Below are 20828 nucleotides of genomic sequence, written 5' to 3'. Positions count from 1 at the left end.
CAGTAACTTTTCCATTAGCAGTGCAAGGTGCGCGGACCCGACGCGCGTGCATGGTTGCTATGGAATTGTGTGAATGAATACTTTCTGGGATTTTTGTATGCCTCACTAGTTCAGTGATTCAGCTGCGATGTGGTAATGATGATAATGAGGTGGAGAAAGACTAGGACAACAACCATTTAAAATATCTCAACACGATAGCCTACCGTGGCCGGTGGTGCAAGCTGGTGAACGTCATCATCATCACAATGTTGAAAGCATTTAATACGTATTACTGTAAAATGTTTGTCCCAAGGGACGTTTCAGGCTAAGTATTGTTGATAAACACAACCATTGCACTGGAACTGTAAAAGTTTTATTTCTACTTAATATGCATTGCTCTATGAATCACTACTCTGAGACTGCAAAGCTATAAATTTGGAGCACCATTCAGCCTCATATGTGGTGTTGCAGAGACAGACAGACAGACAGACAGACAGACAGACAGACAGACAGACAGACAGACAGGCAGGCAGGCAGGCAGGCAGGCAGGCAGACAAGCAGGCAGACAAGCAGGCAGACAAGCAGGCAGACAGACAGACAAGCAGTCAGACAAGCAGACAGACAGGCAGGCAGACAGACCGTGTTTTTTTTGTGGTGTTCACAGTCATCAGTTGATCGACTTCATTTTGTTGTTGTTTTTCACGTAGAGTGGTGCTCTGGGGCAAAACATATTTTCATTATTTTGATGTACCCAAGGGCCTTTACTTTTACTTATTTTAAGATTTTAAGGAGATTTGCCAAACCTTGTTTGCTAAGCCCTAGAATTCAGCTTGATTTGTGGAAGGGGGAGGGATATAGGACTCACAGCTCACCCCTTGTCAGCAATTTATTATTTCCAAATAGCTGTCCCCTGTTTTACAGAAATAAACCTCTGATTCTTGATTTGTGCTCCTTCCACACCCAGTGTACCATGCATGGTGGACCTTTTAACACAGTGTCATCTCAACATGTCTCTACAGCTGCCAGTTTAAGTGTATATGCAGTGTACCTGTAACAACCGTATAATAACGGATTGTCGTGTTGCATTGTATCATAGGAAACGTGTCATAACGGCTGGAAACAATAATCGAACGACTGAACATTATTTTACCTCAGTAATTATGGACGCATCTTACGCGCACAGAGCTGCCAGTCTTTTCTGTCTGTCAGGTGAAGCTTGTGCATGGACCTAAGTGTGAGAGCTGCGTATGTGCAGGCTCTATTGTCTGGTCCTTTTCTGGGTGTGGGTTCAGACTGGGCTCAGCTGTCCCTCTGCGATTGTTGGGAAAACAAAACACCAGGGAATACAGTAGCAGGAAGCCCAGGCCAGCTCTGCTGTATTTATATCCAGTCCAGATCAGATGTAGCATGTACACGTTAGCCTGAATTTTGTAGTGAAAGGCGTGGACGTTCTTTTATTCTCTGTGAATGAGAAAACAGAGAGGAGGTTAGAGAAGATGAAAGGAAGGAGCAGAGAGAGAAAAAAGAGAGCAAGAGAGAGAGAGGAGGGTGGAAAAAAAAGAGTGTGGGAGTTTTGACTGAGGATCCCTGTCTGGCAGGTTGGCACGCAGCCATTTGTCAATACGAACAGGAACAAGGAGCTTGGACCAGACCTGTTACCAACCCACCAGCTCTCAGAGTCAAAGGGGCTGGGGGCCTCTCTCAGAACATGGCTCCCCTCATGTCAACAGGTCCATCAATACAACATCCTTGTTGTCACCAGTGATGTAGTAAAAGGCTTGTACAGGAGAAGGAAGCTTCTATTGAGGAGGTGGATGACTTTCATCCCTGTAGTAAAAAAAAAAAAAACTTTCCTATTAATTAATACAATTCTCCCTGCCTGAGTAATAACGCTGTAATTGATTTGACAGTTCACTGCATTGACATTAATATTAATTCAAAGAAGAAACATGAAATAAGTACTGATTCCAAAGACTCAAACTTTGTTTTTAATGAGTTCCAAAGGAGATAGAGAGTGAGGTCATTCTGTGCTATTCAAAGGTGTGAATGTTGCCCGCAAGAACCTGAAAATAACCAAGACAGTCCCAGTAGCAGACACACAGACTGAACTCACTGTTCTCACTGTTTATTGGTGTTTCTGCATCTCGCTCTCTATCTATCTCTTTCTCTGTCTCTCTCTATCACTCACTTTCTCTCTTTATCACACACAAACACACTTTTTGACACTCTTGACTGTCACACACACGCACACACACACACACACACACACACTCCCTTTTCTCGCCACCACAAGAACATGAAGTGCAGACCAAGCCAAGGTAAAAAAGCAATTTTTCACCTGGACAAAATCAATAAGTTTTAGCCCTTACAATACAGGATGGTGTGGAACCATTCCGCTGCCGTAAAAACAAGAATCTGTTTCAACTCAATTGATGCAGTGAATATACAAATCAAATACTACACACAAGTCACTTTGCAGTACAACTGGCCACAGGCGATTGATTAGATGGCGAGCCACACCTCCTAGACATTGTTTGACTGCCAAACATCAATAACTAATCAATAGCCATTGTGTTTGATCAGATCCATACTGGACTCACACACACAATGGCGGCCGCACACCCTCACTCTAGTGTGCGACCAGACAATATGTTACTCTCTCTTCCAATCTCCACTCACCCAGGTAACCTATAACCTGTCTCTGTGTTATAGCGGTCAGCCCACATAATATGTGTGTACAGATGAGTATCGACAGCAGCATGTCCAGTTACCCCTGCTGTGTTGTAAAAGATGCACAAACACAACACACCATTAGACCATATATACAACAGATATAAAATGTAAATGAAACAGATAAAAGACTGCCTATAAATAAGACATACAATACAATTAAACAAGTAAAATATATAGTAAGTTGCTCTACTTAATCTATGTGTATAATATCTATAATATAAGTCTGTATGTATATTGTAGTGATAGGATATGTCTGTACTGTAAGTTGGACAAGCTCCCACTTGCTCTATTATTCTGGCCTTGATCTCATACCCTGGAGCTGTATGCAAAACAACTCCTCTACCACTTCCATACAGAGAGGTTTCTCAATGTGTGTGTTGTTTTAGACAGATCAGATATTCATGTCAGTCTGGTACTCAGCCACTACTATTGAACTAACTTTGGCTGGTCACAGCAACATCACAGTGGACAAATATGATATATTTTGGTCCATTGTGCAATAGCTCTTCTTCACTGTATGTGACTGGATGGAAATGACGTTATAAGACGAGGGATGGATAAAGTAGAGAAGACAAGGAGGCGAGGAGAGGAGAAACAGTGGGTTTCAGTGTGAGACAGAACTGCTCTGCAGGGTGTCTGTGTCAGTAGGCTTGAAACAGCTGGCTGATTTAGATACTGTGGAGAGCGAGAGAGAGAGAGAGAGAGAGAGAGAGAGAGAGAGAGAGAGAGAGAGAGAGAGAGAGAGAGAGAGAGAGAGGGGAAAAGTGGCACAGAGAAAGAGTCTGAAGATATTAAAACAACCTTTCACATGATGCAGAATTTAAAATGTATAGCGAAATGTATTCCTATGTGCCGATAACACGGAGGTGGTGCAAGTATTCTTATAAGAACCCCTTACGGGGCCAGGTGGTATATGTACACAGGGAAGGAGGTTATATATGAAACTGTGTGTATGATATATATTGAATACCCCTTCACTATCTTTTGTGGTTAGTTAGTCTCTGTTAGACCATATCTGAGTGGTTCGAACATCTGAACCACTTGGAGTGTGCTGGCTCACTGATCTGAAAGAGAACACACATCACCCTTTTCCCAGTTCTGCTTTAATTGGCTACGAGAATAATATCTACATTTACCAATGATAGTACACTTTTCCCTGAGAACTTTGCCCCCGCAATATGACTTTGCCCCCCCAATATAACTGGTCTCGCATTTACCCGATAATGGATGAGTCAGATATGTGCAAAGTATCTTGACAACCCTTTGATATTTCGTTGTGCTAAAGGCAGTATTTTATTGTGTGGGAAGAGAACTAACCAGGGGACTGATGCTACCACAGTAGGTTAATGCCTGTCTGTTTGTGTTGCCCGTCTCATGGGTTTTTCCTCAGTCTGTCGACTGGATAGCCAGTTTAGGAGGGTTAAGAGTTATTGGGGCTAGCAGGAAAACCAGATTACATAAGATTAGCATTGCTATCAAATTAGAAAAGCAACAGGAAATAGTTGGTTTAGTTACTGTATGTCTGTGCTTGTTAGGGTCAGCTGGGTTCAAGCTAATTGTTGAGTTAGCATGGCTCGCTTCAGCAACCTGTCCAGGTTTCTTGTTTATGTCTTCCAGCTAAGCTTACAGGTGGAAGAATGCAGTGAGGCAAACAGGACTGTCTGTTTTTTACGTCTGAGTCAGGAAGGCTTCATCAATCTGCCCCCACCAGCCGGCTGTTCAAACAAGGAAACAGTTTTACAATGGACTCCCACTTCTGTAATGAATAGAGTAGCATTAGACCAGTACAAATAAGTACACAACCAATACAGCCTTGTCAAAGAGTACAGAAATGAAAATCTGCGTTCTAAATACACTTTATCTATGTAAGGACATCTGGTCGGCAATATCTATTATATCTTCATGTCTGTCGCAATAACAGTTATGATGTCCAGCCAGCTGCCTCCGGCAACGGACATAAAACATCAGTGAACACTTCATTAGGACTGAGAGACTGTCTCCTCACTAGGGCTCCAACTGACTGAGTACAGGCTCATCTCTCCTTCTCTCTATATCTTTCTATCTCGGTCTTTCTCTGTTTCTCTTTCTCTCTCTCTATCCATCTATCACTCAGTCTCGCTACCTCATCCTCCCCCGTCTTTCCAGTCTCCCTCTCTCCTTCCATTTTTATTATCCTGTCTCTGTGTCTCTTTCTTTCTCTCATTCAGCCTTTTATTCAATCCACCAAATCCTTTTTATCCATTTGAGTCAGTGTCATCACCACTCAGAAAGAATTATGTCACTGCAGCATCTGCAGGTTGCGCTGGTCACAGAGTTTGCATGTTGGATGTGTGCATGCTCGTGTGTGTAGGAGTGTGTGTGTGTGTGTGTGTGTCACGACACAGAGGCTTGGACAGTCTCATTCTTTTTCTGCAAGGCAGAGGTCACTCTACCTAAACAAGCATTGTTAAGGTTAATGAATAAAGTAATACTTATGAAAACGTAAATGTGTGGCCACACTGTATTTACTTTATATTAATGCTGTCTGCGGCAACATAAAATATGTAACCTCTCATGGTTAGTTTGGTTTGAGTCGGTTGTCCTTTCGTTTTGGCGAAGAGAAATCCGGAGGTTAACCTTCGCCTGGATGGGTTGGTAGCAGCAGTATGTTGTCCACTGCAGCTGATGCAGCAGTTGTCGCCTACATCCCTGTAGCAACCTCAGCTTTATTTTTAATTGAACCCTGAGGCAAGTTAACGTCAGTGAGCCTCACCATCCCCTGTGTTGTCCCACAGCTCACTCACTCACACACACACGCACACGCAAGCACGCACGCACACAAGAGCGTGCACCAGCGCACAAACCACACACGCATGCACACACACAAACACACACACAGGTTTTGGTATTTTTGTGTTTTTTAAAGAGAGAGAGAGAGATAGAGAGAGAGAGAGAGAGAGAAGTGAAAAAGTGAAAAAGTGAAAAAGAGAAAAAGAGAAAAAGAGAAGAAGAGAAAAAGAGAAAAAGAGAAAAGAACAAGGTAGATAGAGAGATAGAGGGAGAGAGACAGAGAGCGACAGAGAGCAAAAGAAAGAGACAGAACGAGACAGAGAGAGAGACAGAGAGAGAGACAGAGAGCAAAAGAAAGAGAGAGAGAGAATGTACTTTCCTACCATCCAGCAGTACCCAGACTTCAAAAGCCCAGTGGTAGGTCCCTGAACCTGGCTTTCTTCTACTGCCTGTACCCCTGCCTACTCTTCTCCCTTCTCCTCTCTCCTCCTTTCTCCTCTCTTCTCCCCTCCTCTCCGCCTCCTTTCCCCTTTCCTCCTATCCCTCTTCTCTCCAGAACAATAATGAATTATTCAGTGTCCCCTGGCCCCTAAATCCACCTCTGAATCTCTTTAGATCTATCCTCTCTAGACGATTGTGTGCGTGTGTGTTTGTGTGTGTGTGTGTGTGTACGTGTGTGTGTGTGTGTGTAATGGCGAGTCTTGTCCTTTTGTTTGTCCAGCAGCTGGGTAAGAAAACAGGTGACACACCCCATAACACTTAGTTTCACTACATGCAACTCCACAATTCAAACAGTAGAGATTGAATTGAGTAGCCTTTGACTTGAGGCACCATGACTGTGGCATATCCTGCTTTGCGAGGAAGTCTAGTTCCTGGATCAGGTGTTGAAACATCCCCGTTTCCATGGTGCTGTGGAAGACAGACACCGACGGGTGCATGTTTTTTCTCCTTGCGGTGTTGGGATCCCTGGAGAAAGATATTAGACCCTCACGTCACATAACATGTATTCTCCTTTTTTTCGCTTTTGAAGGAAGAAGAAGAAGACAAAAGCTTGGACGATGCAGATATTCTGCCTACTGGCCCTGCCACTGGTGGAGCTCTGGCCCAGAGAGGAAACAGTCTCTGGCTTCTTTCTGCAGCTCCGGTGCAGGAAGAACGATGACCAAAAATGTTGCGGGGGTGCTGCTAGTTCCTGGCTGCTGACACACATGCATACACACACACAGGGACTCACTGGAAATGTAGTAAAAGTATGTGCACACGGGCGCAAACGGACTAAACCTACACTCCTACACTTAGCTCCTAGTCGGAGGACACACACACACACACATTCCCTTCCCAGTGACGCAGCACAATTGGAACCAGCTGCTGCTGTTGACACCGACACCAACACCGCAGCTGCATTGCCATGGCAACGCGGCAACGCTCGGGGCTGCCAGGCAAGGGCAGGGTTCCCAAGGTCAGGGGGGGGGGGGGGGGGGGGTGATGACCACAAAGGAGGGAGGTGGGGTGGTCCTGGATGTGGGTCTATTAAACACAGATAAACTGGAGTGTTGGTGTGAGTGTGGGAGGGAGGAGTTGGGGGTGGGGGGTGGGGGGGGGGGGGGGGGGGTGCAGAGGGGTGTGTGCAGAGTAGATGGTCATCTAACAAGATCCCTAAGGGCTCATTGAAAGCCTGTTCACATTCATGCCAGTGTCAGCAGAGAAAAGAGACACAGACTATGAAGTCAAAGAAAACATAAAAATGTTGGATGAGGGTGGTAAGTTCAAATACCTTGGATATTTCGTAAAATGTACTGCTTACATTCTATTCATTCAACTGAATTCACATTATTGTCACTGACAGTAGTGGGGAAGAAATCCAATGCCCTTGCTGACAAAATTATCATCCCCCACCAACTCGTTTCACCTTATTGTGCTCAGGGTGCCCCCTCCTCACAATGAACTCTTTCACCTTTACAGGGAGAGAGAGAGAGAGAGAGAGAGAGAGAGAGAGAAAGAGAGAGAGAGAGAGAGAGAGAGAGAGAGAGAGAGAGAAGAGAGAGAGAGAGAGAGAGAGAGAGAGAGAGAGAGAGAGAGAGAGAGAGAGAGAGAGAGAGAGAGAGAGAGAGAGAGACGGAGGGTGTGATAGACATTACACATATGTGACAAACAATACATTTATAAATGCTTATACAGTGTCCAGCCTCCTCTGAAGTTAGACATGCAGTAACAGGAGCACAGAACAGAATAAGTCCAGGTTGTAAGATATAACAAGGCTGAGGGCTGGAAATTCATGTTTACATTTCCGCATACAAATTACTGATAACACTGTTAGCAGATTTGAAGGTCACGATAAACAGAATATCAGCTATGCCCTTTCTGGTTGAAAGTCATGTTAGCTGAGTGTGGAGAGAAAGCACTGCAGACGAGAAGATAGCAGATGTTTTTTTGCTTCTCTCTGAAACAATTTCTTTCTAATTTTGCAATGCAGGATGTGGCTTTCATAACAATAGAGTTATGTTTCATTGAACTGCTGACAGATGCAGTTAGAGAAGTCCCAAAATCACAGACACAGGGACAAACATCACATGCGGATCTAACAGTTTCATTCAATATAGAAAGCAAATTAGGTCTCCTCACTGGTCTCCAAACCTCATTTTATAAGAAGCTAGGTTTCCAAAACTCTTACTTGATATAATTTCATTCAATAATGTATGCATGCTGTATAATACATGTGAATTTTCTCATCATGATCGACAAGAGGAAGTAGTTCTTCTAGTCACTAGCTCGGGAGAGGGATTTACTCATCCTAGTTTTTCTTAAGTGTTAAATATTTGAGAGCTTTAATGGCGCGCACGGCACATCCACATCGAATGTGTATACGTCTTTCAAAGTCATATTTTGTCATAGATTTATAAGACTGTATCCATTCAATCAATCAATATTTTCTAATGGGTTCTTGACACTAGACACCCTTCTCCCCTCCCCTCCCCTCCCCTCCCCTCCCCTCCCCTCCCCTCCCCTCCCCTCCCCTCCCCATTTAAATATTGATCCAGGTAGTGTGTTAGATTCTGTAACTTCTTCAAGGGGAGTGCAGTGTAAATTGAAAGCTGTTATAAATAAGCATGAAACCACCCACTCAGAGAATTCTGCTTTCTCCTTCACTTCTCTCACAGACAGAGTGAGAGATCAGAGTGCAATTTTTAAATAAGGCCAGGCCTGCCCTTTAAAAAACAAAGTACAGCTCTCCAAGTCTAAGAATATTCAACTCATATGGAGCGCCCCCAAGTGACAGTAGATAGAAACAGCAACCCATATTAGGCTCATAACCGAACGTGTTGGTGAGAGACAAGTGCATTCTTATGAATCATGAAAACTCATAATACAGATAACAAGAGAAGAAAACTTCACACAGCATTTGTATGCCTTTATTAATCTCATATGAATCAGAACATACGGTCAAGTTCTTTGATTATACAAATCTCGAGTCATTATCATTCAAGTATGGAGAGAAAAACTTTCTCTGGAAGAGAACCTCCTGTAGTATTCATTCAGAAATGTTTGTCAGGGATGAATGTAAAATATATACTGGCTGATATTGTTAGTGTTTACTGTGCTTTATACTCTTTTGGTGGGTAAATGGATGAAGGTGGTCAAATTGAAGGACAGGAGGGAACAGGTGGTGTCCTTTTCTTGTTCCAAAGAAGAAACCTCAGGTAGAGAAATAACATGTAGACCAGACATCCCTAGTGGCATCTTGACAGGATGCGATCTCTTCTACTCATAGGCGTTTCTATCTGCAGCCTTTAGTGCAATTCCTTCCACTGGACACGCTTCAACTGTGCCCCAATTGGCTTTAAATCAGTTAATTACTTCCTGGATGTACTTCCAATCAAGCAGAGACTTCCTGTAGCCTTTGAACCACAGCAGCTGCCACCTTCTTGTAAGCTTCAGCCTGGAACACAAATAGAAACAAACTCATCAGATACTGCAGCTAAACGTCAAGTCTGAGAACATCAAAATCCCCAACACATTGAGATTACACCACCAATTACTCAGATAAAAGCGCAGTAGGTTTGGGTAAGATATCAAACTTATCAAAGCTCCAGACCTCAGGGCTGTCAGGAGATGAGATGACCACAGGCTGTCCCCTGTCTGATGTTTCTCTGATGTTGAGGTGAAGAGGAACGTCTCCTGTAGGAAGGAGGGTGCAGGAGAAGGGATGGGGAAGGGAGGAGAAGGTTCAATCTCCACAGTTGATTCTCAAAAATCGCTCCCCTAATAGATTCTCCTGGATACAACATAATTTGAGAACAACTGGCCTCACCCAGAACTTGTACGCCCAGAGTATTAGCTAGCTCCCGTGCTCCATCCATCCCAAAGATGTGGGTCTGATGGTTACACTTGGGACACTGGAACACACTCATATTCTGGACCAGCCCCAGCACCTGCAGCACAGGAGCAGGGTCAATAATCACTACCTGTGCATACATCTGGGCACAAGTCAAGAACACAGCACAGAGTCAACCTATCTTAATATCCTCTTGATTTGATCCCTTTAAATTCAAGACTCTTACAGGAACATGGACTTTTTTGAACATCTCTGCTCCTCTTCGTGCATCGAGAAGGGCGATGTCCTGGGGAGTGGACACTATCACAGCTCCTGCAACCGTAAGCACAGGTCTGGAAGTCAGATGGCTGAGCGGTTAGGGAATCGGGCTAGTAATCAGAGGTCACTGGTTCAATCCCGGCCGTGCCAAATTACGTTGTGTCCTTGGGCAAGGCACTTCACCCTACTTGCCTCAGGGGGAATGTCCCTGTACTTACTGTAAGTCGCTCTGGATAAGAGTGTCTGCTAAATGACTAAATGTAAATGTCTGGGGGGTCACGGCATGTTGGTAAACAACTGAACACACACACCACTGTCCTGGGTGCTGACCCGAGATGACGAACCTGCAATGGGGATGTTCTGTGTGATGGACAGCTGGACATCTCCAGTACCCGGAGGCATGTCAATCACCAGGTAATCCAACAGGCCCCAATCCACCTGCACAGACACACACGACTCAGAGATAATCATAGGACTTACCCTTGGGTAGGTTGTGCTTCTGCAGTGTGTTTACCTGTCGTAGAAGTTTCTCTATAGCAGACATGACCATCAGACCCCTCCAGACAATGGGAGCTACATCTGCCACAAGGAAGCCCATAGACATGCTGAGAAAGAGGGGGTGAATGAATACTATTGAAGTCCTCATAGTCATGTTTCTACCGTCTCTACCCTGTGCCAGCAAGGTGTGATGAAGAGGAGGGTACTCACCAAGGGATCCCAAAATTCACTAACGGTATCATTAGGTTGTCTGGAAGAAAAACAGATATTTTTAGGCGCAAAACACTTCACACATACTGTAACATGCATTTGGATCAGGGTGAATTGTAACTGGTGTAAATCTATCCTAAAGGATGTGTTGAGAATTGTTCTTTTGAAGTATTGTGAATGTGCACAGCTCAGGCAGGAAAGCTTCTCAATAATGTGGGATTATATGGTACAACCCTGATATGGTACGAAGTTCTAGCAATGACGTCATTTAGGTTGCAGAGTGTGACCCACTTTGTGTGAGCTCCGGGTTCCCTCGCAAGTTCATCAGTTTAGGAACTGAGGGACCATACACATCTGCATCTAATAGCCCCACTGTCTTACTCTAGGAGAGAGGAAGAGGGGAAGGGTGGGGGGTACAAATTGAGGAGTGACTGAGTCAGTATGCTGTGCAAATAAATCCATAGGACTAAGTCAGTACTGGTTATTATTTACCGGGTCATTGGCAGTGAGTCCAAGGGCTAGATTCACTGTTGGCAAGAAGACAAACAACAACATAAGGTAAGCAATCCTTACTGTAATATACAGTACTGTAATACGTCAAATGTCAGGTCCACTTGACTGCAATAAAATCATATAATATGAATGAAAGACACCAACATTTTGTTTTCCCCTAAATGGAGTGAGACCCTGACTCTGTATATCTACAACCCGTTATACAATCTGGCACCTGCTGTGGTTGACTTTCCCACTCCTCCTTTTCCCGAAGCGACCACTATGACCTGTTTGACTCCTGGTATAGGCTTCTGTTTAGGCAGACCTCGAGCCATGTGCTGCTTCTGCCTCTCCTGCAACGCCCTGTCTGCAGCACCCGACGTCTCGGGGAATAAGGGAGGGGAAAACAACTTCTTAGCATCGCTCATCTTGGACATACAGTCTATGCAACAACCATGAGTCAGGTAAAAGCATTGTAATACAACATTGTCGTAAAGACGAACTATTAAATGAATAGTGGGACACCTAAAGCCAGAGGACCGTTTTGTCAACTGTGACATGAGTGGACCAATGTTGAAGATAGCAAAGCTTAGTAATCTTTCACCCAGCAAATAAGGAACAGGATTCTTTGACGTCTTACCTTACAGCGTATACAATATTTGCAGCCTAAGGGAACATGTATACCTCTTCCTGTCCTTAACGCATTTGGCTTGTTTGTTGTGACGGCTGTCAGTTTTAATAAATGTGCGATTTTACTGTAGCTACAGTGAGCCATATTTTGCTGTTGTCTTGTTGTGAACGAGGGTTGACAGCCGGCGCATTCTTATCGCGTCATTGGCAGCATGTCGCTAGCAAGATGGCGCTAAAGTTTATTTTGTTGTAGCTCAAGTGCTTACTGCGTAGATTGACTTTTGAGAATTAACGACTTGTGTAATTTCAAACAGGATATGGCAAAACAAGCACTATAACACTGCGTTTGTTAATAAAAATTGAATAAAGATGAAATCCGATGTGGAAGAATTGATGCCTAGGCTCCTGCCCGTTGAGACAGGGGAGAGCGATGATTTCAAACCAAACGAACCTCCACGAAACCCTCAGGAGTATCTCAGACAGGTTCAGTAAGTGACACTTCTTACATCGTTGTTAAATACCTATTTATTAAATTCAGTTACCAGCGTCAGCCTCATAAACACAGGTCGTTAGCTAGTAGGCATCGTCACCGACCACTATTGTTTAGGAAAGTATCTTGTGTACGTATTACCCCCCCAGCTAATGTCTAAGCCGGTCTCTGTCTCGATTTAAGGCTTGAGGCGTCGCTTTGTCCAGACGTCGTAGTGGCTCAGATTGACCCCAAGAAATTAAGGAAAAACAAACAAACAGTGAACGCGTCGGTAAGTTGAACTGTTAATATGTGGATGTAAGTGCAGACAGATATTTGTATTTTTAAACGTGTATTTTAACTTTTGTGAGACAGGTCACAGGTTGCCAGGCTGCTCCACAAGGATTTTCTCCAAGCTTGGGATGGCAGCGACAGCAAATCAGCAACTTCTCAGAGATTAGACAGGCAAATAAGTCTTCTCATTTTTTACAACGGCATCATTTATCCTTGGTGGGACTTAACTTTCTGACGTTAACAGTTACGATATTTTACAGAGCATCAACAAGCATAGGAAACACTGGAGCTCTCAGTCACTAGACGACAATGTAATAATGGTGAGTTAAATTAAACGTGTACAAATAACCATTACCACACTAGCCTGTCTGTACTTCTGACTGTGTGGTCTGTCTGTAGCCCAAGCTGAATGATGAAGAAGGGTGGAAGAAGTTTTGCCTGGGTGAGAGGGTGTATCTCAACTGCCCTCCCCCAGACAGGGAGGACTCTGACATAGGCCTTGACTATACCAAGGTAACAAATACCAGAAGTAATACTAATACCATAGGATGTGAGGGTTGTACTACCCTGAAGTATCTGAATTAACCGGCGCAGAATGAGGCAGAAACCAAGTGGAGTTCTTACTCTGGCGTGAGGATGTAGTCATCCATCATCTCTGTGTTCTTTGTTCCCTCCCTGGTTCTCCCAGATGGGCTTCTCTCCGTTCCTGAGTATAGTGAGCCGGCTAAATCAGGTGAGCTGTCCTATATTTAGGGTGATACTCTTACATACTGCCTCCTGGTTGCAAGGCAGAATGGATGCTTTTGTTATTTTAGTTTTGTTTGTTTAAGACTTTATAATGCTCTATCGCTATTATCACTCTTGTTTGCTCTGTTTCATTTTTCTACATTGTTTAAATGTTTCTTTCTCAGGCCACTATCTCTGCAGTTCTGGAATACTTGATCAACTGGTTTGAAGAAAGGGAGTTTGCCCCACAGTTGGTTGGTATATTTGCCATGTTATCTTCTAAGTTAAAATAGGTTTTTAATAAGACATGATCTGTAGAAGTTAAGAAAAGCTGATGCTGACTTGTGCTTCTTCCAGGGAAGATGGCTTTATGCTTTGCTGGCTTGTCTGGAGAAGCCCCTTCTTCCTGAGTCTCACTCCCTCATACGACAGCTAGCAAGAAGATGCTCTGAAGTCAGGGCCAGTCTGGTAAGAGTGCTTGGACGGGTGTGGCTTTTATCACACTTCCAAAGCATTCAAAAACAAACTGAGCTGTGCAAAACAGCTGACATGAGTGGTGATGATGATGGCTAGCTCTTATAGTTCCATATTTTTTTCTTTATCATAACAGCAGAGTGTGGAGGATGAGAGACTGTCAGGTCTCAACCTGATGATCTGCATTGTTGCCAGGTAACTTATCTTCAAGCTTCCAGAACGTGTGTCAAGGTCATTCAATTCAAGGAACTTTATTTAACCCTTTTGGCCTCAGTCATACATAGACAATTGAAAGGGCCATGTTGATTCTAAACCATGTTTTTTCCTATCTTTTCAGATATTTTGAACAGAATGACTTGGCTGATCAGGAATGATCAGAATGACCAAAAGACCTGTCCAAATTAGGGAAATGGTGTCAGTTGATTGATGGACAGCTCAGAAAATGTGGGAACAATTCTACTTTTCAGTTACTTCATCATAATTATGCTTTCACTGTTATGAAATAAAGATATGTATCAATACCACTGTGGACTAGTATTTGAATATTTAGTCAAATAAAAGTAACTGCATCAAAGTTTTACTGTATTTTTTTCAGTTACCATTTAGGAAACTTGAAAGTATTTGGTTTGTGTTATCTAAGATGAGTTATTTTTATTTCATTATCTGTGAGTATAAATTAGGGTTGCGATCCCTCCCAGTTTTTTCGTTTGATTTCCCTGGACACCAATTGTCCCGTTTTTTTTTGAAAATGTATTTCTCAATTTGAATCTCATTGTTTGAAATAAAACGAAATTCGTTATTTCCGCCCCCCCCCCTACGGCCCAAAAAATGAAAAAATAATGGAAAGGATACTTTTTTTCATGGGGCCCAAAATACCTGGCGGCGCCCCTGGTTCTGTCCGAATGTCCCATTTTTTTCACAAATCAAAAGGTGGCAACCCTAGTGAAGTCATTCCGAGAGGTTTTAAACCTGACCCAACAGCTTCGAGTGTGTACTTTACATAGGGTACTACTTTCTGTTCTAATAAAAAATGTTAAGCACAATGATGTAGGGCGGCGATCTTGGTCATGATAGGAATGTGAACTGCATAAAATTGAAATGGTCAGGTGACTTCAGTCCCCCCCAGACCATCAATATGAATGCGTTTTCCCTTTCCCAGTAATGCTTTGCGGCTCGCATGCTTGGTAGAAGCTCACTAGCGAGATGGCGGTGGCAGTGCAATCTTTACAAGACCAGCTTGAAAAAGCGAAGGAGAGTTTGAAGAATGTAGACGATAATATTCGTAAACTAACGGGGCGGGATCCCAATGAGTTGAGGTAAGTCAAAACCTGCAAAATATTTACAATGTATATAGCTGGTCTCTACTACGTTTGCAGGAAGCTAGCTCGCCATCTAGCCACAAAAATGGCTTCTTCCATTATTCAAACACTGGTAACGGGCTTGTTTGTTAGCTAACTACGTTAGGTGAACACGGTATCTTAAACGGGGCCTTTCATCTGTGTATTGGGGTAATCTAGCTGTTCAGAATCCCGTAAAGGAACGTGATGGGGGAAATTATTTAGTATGCGGAAGACTGATCTGGGACTGCAGGTACAGTGGTGTTTTATCATGGCTAACGCTAGGCGGGCTAGCTTGCCAACTAAGGGTTTGTGTATGATCAGTTAGCTTGAACATTTCCGTGTTGATTCCCTTGCACGTAAGTCGAACCATTTGCAACTAGACTTGTTTGTGGTTTTTATTTTTCACCTCAGACCTGGCCAAGTACGAAGGCCACCCGTCCCAGGCATGATGGGAGGAGGTAGGGGGCGAGGCATCAACCTACTGAGGTAAAACCATCGGATCAACCCTCGGGAGTGGCCTTCCCCCTTATCGCATAGATAGGATTGGGCTTGAGCTTGGTGTTTAATGAATCAAGGCTTAATGTGTCTTTCAGACGTGGACTCTCTGAAGTGGGCGGAGGAGGCCCGCCAGCCAAGCAGAGGGATATTGAAGGAGCCCTGTTGAGGTGAGTGTGGGATGTGGTGGTGACTGTGCTATGCTGGTCAGGTTTATTAACGGTAGTGACTGGTTGCATTGAGGTGTGTAGCTACACATTTGTTTTTGTCACAATTTTTTTTTTGACAAAAGTGGTTATTCAATGGCTGCTGTTTTGTATGTGTAGGCTGGCTGGGGACCAGAGAGCCAGGAGAGATTCACGTCACGATAGCGACGCTGAGGACGATGACGATGTCAAAAAGGTACAGGCTAGACCTCTGGTCATGTGGTGCGTACGTGTTAACCCCTGGTTTTAACCCCTTCTCTGCTGTCTGATCCACAGCCAGCGTTGCAGTCATCAGTAGTGGCTACCTCCAAGGAGCGCACGCGTCGAGACCTGATCCAAGATCAGACCATGGATGAGAGGGGAAAACAGAGGTGAGGCTGCACACACTCCAGTCTGTTTATTATTCATAAAGATCTATCAACCACAAGTCTGGTCTGGTGGTGAAGTGTGCAGCACCTGGGCTTGGGGACATTGTGTGGTTGGTTAACTGGCTTTCGGCCGGCATGGCTGACGGGCTGCTTGGCAGGGTGTCGCTGACCAGTGTCACACATTCTCTCTTCACAGGAACCGACGCATGTTTGGCCTGCTGATGGGAACCTTACAGAAGTTTAAACAGGAGTCAAATGTGGCCACAGACAGGGTAGGGGTACCCCTGAATGCACTACTCTTTGTTTAGTTGCCTGTGAATGAGCCGTTCTCTCTAGTCCTGCCCTCCCCTATCGTGCTCCCTCACGGCTTTTTCTCCGTCTTTTCTCCTGACAGCAAAAGCGCCGTTGTGAGATTGAGCAGAAGCTGGAGGTGCAGGCAGAGCAGGAGAAGAAGAGGGTGGAGGGTGAGAGGAGAGAGCTGTTTGAAGAGAGGCGTGCCAAGCAGACAGAGCTCAAACTGTTGGAGCAGAAAGTGGAGCTTGCTCAGTTGGTATGGACTTCTCAAACGCATGCACACAGCACCCCTCACTTAGCTGTAGCAGGCGGGGGGGGATAAATACATGTAAATATTTAGCGTGTATTAAACTTTCACAAGAACACAATGCTTTCTATGAAAGATGAGGTTTTATGTTGGATGACAGAGTATAGCTTTTCAGCTGATTCAGTGGTGTGCCTGAAGAGAAACTGACTCACCGTGTCACCGTGTCCGTCTGCTAATCTTTGACATGTCTTGCAGCAAGAAGAGTGGAATGTGCACAATGTCAAGCTAGTGAAGTTCATTCGCACCAAGACCAAGCCACCCATCTTCTATTTACCCGTGAAGATGTGCTCATCCACTAACAAGCTCCTGGAGGATTCTCAGAAAAAATTGAATGGTGAGACAGTTTGGTGTCTTGTAAAACTAGATGTGTGCTGCCTGCATGTAGTCTGTTTTACTTTTCTACTCTTCCCTCAATCCTCTACAGCACACATCCGATTCTTGTGTGTGCGGTGCACGTCTAACGGGTCTTTTTTCTATTTTCCTTCCGTTTCTCTGAAGTGGTTTTTGAGGAGAGGCGCGAGGCGTTTGCCGAGCACCTGAGTAAGATGGAGGCTCGTCCTCGGCGCCAGTCCCAGCGGGAGAGGGAACAGGAGGCCGCAGCTGGCGCTGGGGGAAAGGACCCGAAGACTGAGGACCTGAAGGAGGGTAAGCCCACGGGCCAGCTAGTCAAGGTGACAGGTAACCGCAATGATGTAGAAATGGAGGAGGAAGAGGAAGAGGAGGAGGAGGAGGAAGAGGTGAAGGACAGGAAAGGGGGGAAGGTGGAGAAGGGGGATGTAGACAAGGGGGAGGGGGAGGTTGTAGATGGGGAGGGTCAGGACAGGGAAATGGGGGAGGCTAGGGAGGTGGAGGTAGCTATAGCTGCAGGTGGAGGAAAGGAGACAGATGGGCAGGTCGGGGACAGGGAGGAGAATGAGAAGATGGAGGTGGAAACTGAGGCAGAGGGAGTTAAGGGGAAGAGGGTAGAGGGACAGGTGGAGGTAGTTCAGGAAAATGTCCAGGGCCCCACAGCAACACCAGAGCACCAGGAGAAGACCTCGGAGCCCAAGAGCCCAGAAAAAGTCCAAGCCACCCCAGAGGTGGCCATCACTGGCAGTGTAGAGCCCAAGGAGGCTGCTACCAAAGAGGCCACACCACAGCCTCTCATCCCCCTCCTGGAGGCCACTCAGGAGCCCCAGAGCCAGGGGCCTGAGCAGAAGCAACCACCACCAAAGCTCCCTGCCCCGGAGGGCCCTAAGGACCTGGAGACCCAGCCACAGGAGGAAGGACGGGGCCGCAAAAAGTCTAAAGAGAAGAAGAAAGGCAGCGGCAGTAGCTCCTCCTCTAGCTCCTCCTCTGGTTCCTCCTCTTCTAGTGGAAGCTCCTCCTCTTCTAGTGGAAGCTCCTCCTCTTCCAGTGGGAGTTCCTCCCACAGCCGTAGCTCCTCCCACAGCAGGTCCGGGGGACGCGACAAGAAACGCAGGAGAAGGCCCTCTGAAAGAGAGAGGAAGAAGGGAGGAGAGAGGGGCCACAAACCGTCCAAGGGAAGTGGGAGAGAGTCTAAAAATCCCAAAGACAAGGTCTCCAGCCGGTCTGACAGAAAGAGGTCATCTCGCGATGACAGGAAGTCAGACAGGAAAGATAAGCGTCGCTAGAAAGGTTTTATATCTCAGTGGGTGGCCGTTTTTTTCTGTCTAAATATCCATGTATCCAAGTCTGAGCGAAGAGGGTTATTTAATGGAGACCCCAGAAGATGAGGCTCTTAGAATTTTCTGGAAGTATTTTTAATTATCAATATGGTATTGAAAAATATTTGATCTTGGGATTACTCCTGTATTCGTCAGACCTAGTCCACCATCTTGCCCACTAACAGCTTTTACATTGTTTTTTTTTTTAATTGACTTGCTTTTAGGTGATACAGCTTAGCCTGTTTTGTCCAGAAATTCTTTTGTTTTTATCGTCCTTTGAGGGTTTCTGAGCAATGTCTTGCTAACATAACTTCTGAGGCTGGTGTAGCCATGGTTAAAACGTGGTGGTGATGGTGGTGGTATTAGTTATGTATTTCCAGTTGTGATGTTGCACAGTTACACTCACAGCTTCTGAATAAAACTCTAGCCCCCTAATGTGATGACCATGCATAGTGTCTGGTCACTGTGCATCTAAGAAATCAATTTTGACTACAATGTTTTTTGTTTTTTTTTGTACACTGAAACCATCCGCAGCTTCATTAAAAAAAGATGATTAAACACTTTGGGTTTCTTTGTCCTTTCTCTCATATCTTGTACATGAAAATAAATACATGTCTTTTTTTGAACAGGTTTCTCAGATAGTCCTGATGGATCTCAAAATTATCCCTGTTAACATGCGAATGCTTGAACAATTTGAGATGTGTTTTAAATGCTGTGTGTTTGGGGTCAGTTAATGACCTTATAAATACTGTAGTGACAGAATAATGGCTACTATCAAGAAAAACAAGGAAACATTTAATATGAATCAGGCTTTATTTCATATTCCAGTGCATGGACAGTCTCATGGTTGAAACAGAATAATCCAATGGCATCAGGTTGAATAATGAAAAGGAAATTAATTTGAGTTCAAAGATTGAAAAAAAAAAAAAGAATGTTTATTAGAGCCCCATTTAAATCTTCAAGGGAACGTTTAACAAAATTGAACAAATATTTGAACTTTACACTATTTGATATGCAGACTTTATTCATCACAAACATCACAAAGACACGCAACACATGTTCACTGGTATGGAGCGAGCTTACTGGTCTGCTGGCATGAGTCTGGGCTGGTTCTGGTTTCACTGGTTCACTACCAACAGTTTCTGCATGTAGGAGTTCAGCCACTTCTGTCTCTCCATGGAGGTCAGCATTTTGCTCTTCTCCCTGAAAGCTGCGTCGTCCGCCACCACGATATTCCGCTTCTCCTCACTGGGCCCCTGATTGGACGGCCAGTCGCCAGGCCAACCATCTACCAAGGCCTCGCCCAGTTGTGATTGGGACTCTGGAAGCCATGTCTCTCCCAGAAGCTCCGCCTTGCTCTTGGCAGCCCCAAAGTCTGGCGTGGACATCATCTGGATGCTCCAATCACGTAGGGAGATAGAGGGGTAAAGGATCTCCCATGGTTCAGGTTTTAAATCTCCCCTAGGACCAAGACAGTAAAAAAAAAAAAATGTTGGTGAACTCGTCGGTTAAATATTCTCTATCCCTCTATTGGTTAATGCGTCTCTTGTCTGTCACTTTTCATCTCTGTCAGGTAACATCATCTCAATATGCATGCCTCTGAGATAAATCTGAACTAAATCATTCAGTTTTACCGGTGTAGATGTTGAAGGCGGGGTTGTGGGAAGCCAGAGGTCACCAGGGTCAGTCCCAGAAGGCTTAGTATCAGGAAAGGAAGACCAGCCATCCTAAATTCACAGGACATGAACTCAGATCAGTCTTCACTGGTCTTCTTCATTCACCGTCACTGCTAGGACACCCTCCTACACACACTATATACACCAACATCAATCACCCGACACATTTAAAGTACAATATCGACATCAACTAATCTTGTTAAGAGCACTATACACATATTCACAAACAGCTGTCCTACCTGGATGAAATGTAGTGTAAGGCCAAAGTTCCAGCTCGTTTGGTATCTGTCATGCAGAAGGATCTAGATGAGTCTTCTAGAGTGTGGAAGTGGGTTCTAGAGTCGGAATGCGTGTGTCCTTGTTCTTGGCCCTTGTCGTCTGTCAATGGTTCTGCTACTCTTATATATCCCTGGCACCCACATACGCACACGCGTACGTGCGCACTAACACACACTTGCGCCCGCCTCTTGCAGGGGGGATGCAGGTGATCAAAGTAAGATGTCTGTTTGTGCTTGTTCTTCCTCTGTGAGACTAGAGAAGAGAGAGAGAAGAGAGAGACACCTGCTGAAAGAAGGGAGGCTTAATATAGAGGCGCCAATCACTGGGACAG

The 20828-nt window shown here is 44.7% G+C and overlaps 4 protein-coding genes across 6 annotated transcripts; 2 read left to right on the top strand and 2 right to left on the bottom strand.

Moving 5' to 3' along the window:
• Positions 1-8881: 8881 nt before the first annotated feature.
• nubpl (nucleotide binding protein-like) lies at positions 8882-12076 on the bottom strand. Of its 2 annotated transcripts, XM_047014568.1 has the most exons (11): positions 11913-12076; positions 11508-11655; positions 11273-11307; positions 11072-11162; positions 10781-10820; positions 10587-10677; positions 10417-10510; positions 10041-10126; positions 9791-9911; positions 9575-9657; positions 8882-9418 (listed from the first exon to the last, which is right to left on the bottom strand). In XM_047014568.1, exons 1-11 carry the CDS (start codon positions 12045-12047, stop codon positions 9356-9358), a joined length of 987 nt encoding a protein of 328 aa, XP_046870524.1. In that variant the 5' UTR covers positions 12048-12076; the 3' UTR covers positions 8882-9355. The 2 variants fall into 2 exon arrangements, with proteins under 2 accessions (XP_046870524.1, XP_046870532.1); XM_047014576.1 differs by lacking the exons at positions 11273-11307; positions 11508-11655; positions 11913-12076 and having other exon boundaries at positions 10587-10651; positions 11072-11088.
• Positions 12077-12086: 10 nt separating this feature from the next.
• Positions 12087-14438, top strand: gemin2 (gem (nuclear organelle) associated protein 2). Of its 2 annotated transcripts, none has more exons than XM_047014588.1 (10): positions 12087-12390; positions 12576-12663; positions 12747-12836; positions 12926-12985; positions 13065-13178; positions 13354-13398; positions 13577-13645; positions 13749-13859; positions 14002-14060; positions 14203-14438. In XM_047014588.1, the coding sequence occupies exons 1-10, from the start codon at positions 12272-12274 to the stop codon at positions 14237-14239; spliced, it is 792 nt and encodes a 263-aa protein (XP_046870544.1). In that variant the 5' UTR covers positions 12087-12271; the 3' UTR covers positions 14240-14438. The 2 variants fall into 2 exon arrangements, with proteins under 2 accessions (XP_046870544.1, XP_046870550.1); XM_047014594.1 differs by having other exon boundaries at positions 14005-14060; positions 14203-14430.
• Positions 14439-15018: 580 nt separating this feature from the next.
• pnn (pinin, desmosome associated protein) lies at positions 15019-19102 on the top strand. The gene is made up of 9 exons (XM_047014393.1): positions 15019-15181; positions 15617-15691; positions 15799-15870; positions 16027-16102; positions 16183-16277; positions 16471-16546; positions 16669-16824; positions 17071-17209; positions 17374-19102. Exons 1-9 carry the CDS (start codon positions 15069-15071, stop codon positions 18507-18509), a joined length of 1938 nt encoding a protein of 645 aa, XP_046870349.1. The 5' UTR covers positions 15019-15068; the 3' UTR covers positions 18510-19102.
• Positions 19103-19369: 267 nt separating this feature from the next.
• On the bottom strand, positions 19370-20582 carry pth2 (parathyroid hormone 2). Its single transcript, XM_047014651.1, has 3 exons — positions 20458-20582; positions 20177-20269; positions 19370-20003 (listed from the first exon to the last, which is right to left on the bottom strand). Exons 1-3 carry the CDS (start codon positions 20508-20510, stop codon positions 19661-19663), a joined length of 489 nt encoding a protein of 162 aa, XP_046870607.1. The 5' UTR covers positions 20511-20582; the 3' UTR covers positions 19370-19660.
• Positions 20583-20828: the final 246 nt, after the last annotated feature.

This window comes from Hypomesus transpacificus, chromosome 3, assembly GCF_021917145.1.
Source record: "Hypomesus transpacificus isolate Combined female chromosome 3, fHypTra1, whole genome shotgun sequence".
NCBI classification, from domain to species: domain Eukaryota; kingdom Metazoa; phylum Chordata; class Actinopteri; order Osmeriformes; family Osmeridae; genus Hypomesus; species Hypomesus transpacificus.
This window is presented reverse-complemented; position numbering and strand designations above follow the sequence as displayed.

Coding starts and splice junctions, on each gene's coding strand:
- nubpl (XM_047014568.1), bottom strand. CDS start 12,047: ATGGCTCACTGTAGCTACAGTAAAATCGCACATTTATTAAAACTGACA. Junction 9,912..10,040: donor TCAAAAAAGTCCATGTTCCT/GTAAGAGTCTTG, acceptor CCTGTGCTGCAG/GTGCTGGGGCTGGTCCAGAA. Junction 9,419..9,574: donor CATCTCCTGACAGCCCTGAG/GTCTGGAGCTTT, acceptor TTTGTGTTCCAG/GCTGAAGCTTACAAGAAGGT.
- gemin2 (XM_047014588.1), top strand. CDS start 12,272: ATGAAATCCGATGTGGAAGAATTGATGCCTAGGCTCCTGCCCGTTGAG. Junction 13,179..13,353: donor TAGGCCTTGACTATACCAAG/GTAACAAATACC, acceptor TGGTTCTCCCAG/ATGGGCTTCTCTCCGTTCCT. Junction 13,646..13,748: donor GGGAGTTTGCCCCACAGTTG/GTTGGTATATTT, acceptor TGCTTCTTCCAG/GGAAGATGGCTTTATGCTTT.
- pnn (XM_047014393.1), top strand. CDS start 15,069: ATGGCGGTGGCAGTGCAATCTTTACAAGACCAGCTTGAAAAAGCGAAG. Junction 15,871..16,026: donor ATTGAAGGAGCCCTGTTGAG/GTGAGTGTGGGA, acceptor TTGTATGTGTAG/GCTGGCTGGGGACCAGAGAG. Junction 17,210..17,373: donor TTCTCAGAAAAAATTGAATG/GTGAGACAGTTT, acceptor GTTTCTCTGAAG/TGGTTTTTGAGGAGAGGCGC.
- pth2 (XM_047014651.1), bottom strand. CDS start 20,510: ATGACAGATACCAAACGAGCTGGAACTTTGGCCTTACACTACATTTCA. Junction 20,270..20,457: donor TTACACTACATTTCATCCAG/GTAGGACAGCTG, acceptor CTGTGAATTTAG/GATGGCTGGTCTTCCTTTCC. Junction 20,004..20,176: donor CGCCTTCAACATCTACACCG/GTAAAACTGAAT, acceptor TCTTGGTCCTAG/GGGAGATTTAAAACCTGAAC.